The 6,176-nt window shown below is 40.7% G+C and overlaps 1 protein-coding gene across 1 annotated transcript; it reads right to left on the bottom strand.

Annotated features, from left to right (window-relative positions):
• Positions 1 to 3,906: 3,906 nt before the first annotated feature.
• Positions 3,907 to 5,157, bottom strand: GPR151 (G protein-coupled receptor 151). The gene has a single exon (XM_084829804.1). It carries the CDS (start codon positions 5,155 to 5,157, stop codon positions 3,907 to 3,909), a length of 1,251 nt encoding a protein of 416 aa, XP_084685930.1.
• Positions 5,158 to 6,176: the final 1,019 nt, after the last annotated feature.

Genomic DNA, 6,176 nt, shown 5'->3' with positions numbered 1-6,176 from the left:
TCTATCCATCCCCATCTTCTAGATGGTTCTCATATTTAGAAGATAGATCTCTTAAAGGATAGTATAAAATACTACTAACATTCCTATATTTTTAAGAGTTTCAAATTGCAAAGAAAACTACATCTTTAATTTCTAAGTATTACAGAGCACTTTAGCCACAATACGTTATTTTAAAAAAAGCATAACAAGCACATGTTTATATCCCATTGATCAAAGTAAATGAGTTCTGCAGTTTGTTTCTCTTTAGAATCTCAGTACCATTTCTGATACTCAAGTTTGCATGGGACAATTCCTGGTCTTCTTACTATAGGTTGTGTATATATAGTAACAAACATTTTTTTCCACAAATGGCTATAGGTTGTGTTTATATAGTAACTATATAACTATATCGTTAACAGCTATGTAGTTGTTAAAACTATATAGTTTTAACTATACAACTATATAGTATACTATATAGTTATATAGTTTATATAGTAACTATACAACTATAGGTTGTGTATATATAGTAACAAACATTTTTTTCCACAAATGGCTTATCTATACAACTTGCTCATAGTTCATCTCTATGAGCCATATTTATCAAAGAGCCCAACTCAAAGGATGACTTCTAGTATATTTCCTATGTATAACTCCAGGAGCCATCCTATACATATTTAAATATTACATTTCATAGAATCATAGAATAGTAGGGTTGGAAGGGGCCTATAAAACCATCGCGCTCACCCCCCTGCTCATTGCAGGAATTTGCAGTGGTAATGCTTCTAGTACAGCATTTTAATTTGGGGTGTTACTCAGACAGTGCTTATTAAAGTTCACAATTTAAATCTTATCCCTGGTATCTCCTGACTTCATAGAATTGCCTCTAGAAAAGGGTGGGGGATAAAGTAGTATAGGAATTGCTATAGTGGTGTTCTCAGATACAACATTTGCCCAAATAATACATTTCAAAGTGTAGGAGGAACAACTTGATTACTAGTGCTTAAACATCTTAAAAGAGAAAGTGTTGCACAAACAAGAGCCAATGCAGGTAAATTCAGACTAGCAGCACAGGCATAAGCTTGTTAGTGAAACAATGTTCTATACAAAACCAAGTGAACATGCATGCACTTATTGACACCTGAGCCTCCGTGGAGCATATTTAAACTGACACGGCTGACCACATTTGTAATCCAAGTAATTGCTAGGGGTGGCAGTATTTTATGGACATACATGAAGCGGCATGTGATGGCAAAAGATCCTGAGATGCAGCTCAGCTCTTCAATGTCAAAAAAGGTGTTGGAGTGCAACTCTTGCTATATACAGCTGTTACTCCCCAGTGTCATCTTTCATTTTGTTAGCAATCTTGGATCACACTTCCTTGTATTGCCCACGGTAGCTGCTTGACATAAGAAGAGCCATGCTGGACCAGACTAAAAGCATATCTAGTGTAGTGTTCAGTTCCATAGTGGGCAAGCAGCTGCTTGTGGAAAGTACACAAGCAGGACATGATTGCAGTCGCAACCTCCCACTCGTGCACCCCGGCAACTGGCACTGAGAGGCACACTGTCTGTGACCCTGGGGGTAATGTATACCTATCGTGACTAATAGGCATCGATATCCTTATTCGCCATGCATGATCCCCTTTTAAAGCTGTCCAAGTTGGTTGGCACTTTGTGTTAACACATTCTGTCATTTAACTGTGTGCTGTGTGAAGAAGTACTTCCTTTTGCCTGTCCTGAATCTCCCACCATTTAGCCTCATTGGATGACCCTTTACCTGCTAAGAGCTATGCTGAACCAGCCCAACCCATATATAATCCAGTATTCATTTCCCATAGTCGCCGACCGACTGCCTGTGTTGTGTTATCAGGGAGAACAGCATCTCCTGATCCACTTTCTCCACACCGTATGTAATGTTATATACCTCTGTCATCTCCCCACTCCCCTCAATTCCTCACCTTTTCTCCTAGTTAAAAATCCCCAATGCCAAAGCTTTCTTATGGGGGTATTGCATCACCCCCCTGGTCATTTTGGTTGCCCTGTTCTGCACCTTTCCCAATTCTATAGTAATCCTTTTTGAGGTGTGGTGACCAAAACTGTACGATATTCCCAGTGTGGTTGCACCGTAGAGTTGTATGAGAGTATTACAATATTAGCAGTTTTATTTTTGATTCCTTTTGGAATTTGCCTTTTTCACACTGGGTTGACATTTTCATCGAGCTATCTACCATAACCCCAAGATCCCTTTCCTGATCAGTCTCCACCAGATCAGACCTATCAGTGTATATGTCAAGTTAGATTTATTTATTTTTTGACAAAATGTTTTTCTTTGGCAAGCCATGTTAGCAAGTGGAGCATAATACATTGAGAATATTACCAGGAATATTTGTGCTACTGTTTGTTCTGGAGGGGTTGTTCAAGTTAAATTCAATATATATAAAGCAAATAGTTGCCTACATGATCCACACGGTAACCTTTAAATTTAGGCCCCTGAACTTCTTGCTGTATGCACACTAGGAACCTGAAACACTCAGAAAGTGTATATAAATAAATAGTACGAAAAAGTGTTGTCCCTTTTAAAACACGGGTTGCTGGAGTCAGTTTTGCCTTTCATATAAATACGTGGTTCAGCAGTTGTGAACTGTACTGCTATGTGTTGAATAATGCATGTAGTCCCAATAATGAAACAAGACTAATTCTATGCTGCATATATACTAGTTGATATTTCTAGCACTGAAAAAGGAAACATTATAGCATTTCTAGCACCTGACGATAGACATTGTATTATTCAGTCAGCAACTCACTTGCTTTTTAAAAACATAGAACAAGAATGAAACTACAAATTGTGTAATTGAGATACATAGCTATAATGTAATGATGTAGGTTTTGGGGGGGCGGGGGGACACCTTTGGTTGCATAATGTGAAATTATGCAACTGAAGTGATACCACCCAATAACAAAATAACTTGATTTTTGCTCTTGTTCAAACTTTGTCTTACTGCTAGCTGCAAATATTATGTAATTGCCTAATGCCGGATTCTGTAGTTGCCTAATAATCCTAATGCACGATAGGAAGTTTTTTTCACATCTGTCTTGGAACATGATATCTACAGTATAAAGCCCGCTTCTGTCACTCATGTACAGCAGTAGGGCAGGTAGCATGGTGAGAAGGCTGATCAGTTAGCAGAAAAACATGATCCACTTTTTCTTTGAGCGTATTTAATACATATTTGGGGTAGTAATAGCAAGAAAACCTGTAATGCATACTCTTTCATTAGTAAAAACCAAATTACACCTTTTGCTCTGCAAATTTTGCTCTCCTATTTGCTCTCCTATTTTGAATTGTAGAAAGCCTGTGCAAAGCCCTAACTTTTTACCCAAAGCATGCGCACACAACCTCTTATATGTGTATTACAAAGACGCACAAAAGCTCTCCTGCTTTATAGTCGGATCATGCAGTTTCAGCTCACTTATTGAAGCAAAGCTACTTTGCAAATTTAACCAATTAAAAGCTTTTTTCACCTTCTGAAATTTTAACTTAACTCATCCCCTGAAAGTGCAGATCATGAATTTTAAGTACGATGATTCATAAAATCTTAGAGTAGAGTGATTGGAATGATTGCTGCGTTTGTACATAACATGAATTTTAAATAAGTTTTAAATAAGTCCCAAGCACTACTGAACCATATGCAAAGGTATAACTAAAGGCAATTTAACAATGCTTTACATGCCTCACATACCAGTTGAACATTAGCTCAAGTAAGCAACAAAATTATATTGGATTGAATCCAGATGTAGGCATACTTAGACTTATTAAAATCAATGGAATTTAAATTAAGCATGACTAACTTAAGTCCCATTTATTTAATTCACTCTAAGTATAACTATGTCTGCATCCAACCCTATGATATTTTGTTTGCTTGCCTTTTCAGCTTTCTAATTTCAGGGTCTTTTTATCACAACCTACTGTCTCTTGTTCTTCATGTTCCCAAGGAATAGGGTCATTGTCTTGAGCATCAGGAACTGCTTCCCGGTCATGCCAGAATTGCTCAACATCTGGCAAAACAGGCATTTCCTTCTTTAATTCCATGCTTTCTGAGGTATGGGGGATAGGGGGAGTCTCTTTCTCTTGATTAGGAGTCACTGCCTCTGGTGAAGGAGTGGTATCTGGGACTCCCTCCAGGTTATCGGCTGCTGTTTCCTCCTGTTCTTCTGGAGTAGGCAGGGGCTTTTTCAGAGTAAGCCTTTTCCACAAGCCTTTAAAACCCTCTCGGAACTCTTCGGACATAAGTACAAATATAAGAGGATTGGCTGAAGAGATGGCAAACATCAAGACTTGGGTAGTGGCTGTGAACCCTTGCGGAGGAGCAGGCCCGTCCTTCTTCAGGTGCCAGAGCCACAGCCAAGCTATCCAGTCAGGAAGCCACATCACAGCAGAGGTGACTGTAACGCTCAGAAGCATCATAGTCAGGCACCTGGATCGGATCTGATTCCTCAGGTTTTGAGTCTTGGTCCCCCTCCGCTGGCATTTGCCATAAGCTCTCCAGAAATAAAAGAAAGCAAAGGTGAGGGGTATGCAAAATACCAGCAGGGGATAGAGCTTGACGAAGGCTGACATAAACTCGTGAGCATGGGCTGGAATAATCACAATGCACAGAGCAGAGCCGACCTCTGGGTCCCAGAGGCTGCTGAAGAACCACAAGGGCAACGGAATTCCCAAGGCCACCAGCCAAATAGCCAACAGCACCGCACAGATGGTCTGCCATTTAATGTTCACCTGTTTAGCCGGGTTATTTGCATACATGAAGCACGTCTTGGCTACCACTGCAATGGTCAAGCTCTTGGCTGTCATGCAAGCATGTCGGAACCAGTCAGAGGTTTTGCAAAGAAACCAGCCCAGGTACCAGGCTCCCTTGGAGTAAGCAGCTGCTCTGAAGGGCACAACAAAGAGGACGAGGAGCAGATCTGCCAGGCTGAGGTTGAGGATCAAGGAGTGGATCATGGAAGGTTTCCCTTTCTTTGAGTTGTACAGTAGGATCCCAATTACACACACATTCCCTGCAAAGCCAGCCAGGCAGATCACCCCCAAGAAAGCTGGGATCACCACCTTCCACTCCTTGGAATCTTGGGGTTCATAGCCTCCTGCATAATGGAATGGTTGAGCCAAAGAGCTGTTCATGATGCTGAAAGAAGATTGTCCTCCAGTAAGCATCTGCTCTGGTTGATACACGCCAGTGAGACTCAAGTCGAGTCTTTCTCCGTTTTGTCTCCTTTAACCCCTCTGTGGCTGAAGCAAATCTGTCATTCCGCATGGAATACGGAACCTCTGCAAGAAGCCTCGATACAGCACATGTGGATCTAGCCAGACCTTCTCATTGCTATATAACTGCTACCCCTTTGATTGACAGTCCCCCAGCGTGAGCACATAGCCTGCTGCTTATTAGCAAGTCTAATAACCAGTGTAGCAGCCCCATGGAGTAATTAAAATGATTCTTCCATAAAGGATGTAAAACTCAAAAAAATACTCCCCCCCCCCCCCGGCAACTCTTTTTCAAAAATAATTTGCAAGTCGGCTCTAGACATTTATTAGAAGAAACAGTGGGACTGAATGGTTCTCTAATTTTGGTGCTAATTCAGACATAGGTCACAGCCTAAAGCAACCCTAGAAATGGCAAAACTGTGCTCCAGATGCTACAGATGCAAACCTCATTTGGCTTTGCAGAAAATTGCCTCTGTGGGAGATTTATTGATAGGGGCGTTGTTGCACAAACTCTCCTGTGAAGGCATTCGATCAAGATTTGACTCAGGTATAGTTAGCTCTATCTTTCTTTGGGGATTTAAAAAAAAATTATCTTTCGTTGTTGCATATTAGAATTTTCAACCCCGTGAGGGGAAAGGTGACTAACAACTGTTTGGATCATTTCACAGGATACGGAGTTTCCCTTTTGCTTTACGTGGGATGTATGTAGGTACTGCCACAGGTTGGCTGGTTTATAAGGAAGTCTTATTTGTGACTAGACTTCTCTGGTATTTTAAGCCTGACATCACTATAAGAATGAAGCATTGTTAGAACAAATGCGATCACATTTTAGCATTTTATATTACTTTCTGGAAGTGGAGGCTGATGGCTCCGATTTCAGTGGGGCGGTGGATCCACTCTGGGTTTCAGTCAGGACCAATCAGAACTCTAAAGGAGCT

This window comes from Heloderma suspectum, chromosome 2 (genome assembly GCF_057233095.1).
Source record: "Heloderma suspectum isolate Gila_16-S chromosome 2, 16-S_ref, whole genome shotgun sequence".
NCBI classification, from domain to species: domain Eukaryota; kingdom Metazoa; phylum Chordata; class Lepidosauria; order Squamata; family Helodermatidae; genus Heloderma; species Heloderma suspectum.
This window is presented reverse-complemented; position numbering and strand designations above follow the sequence as displayed.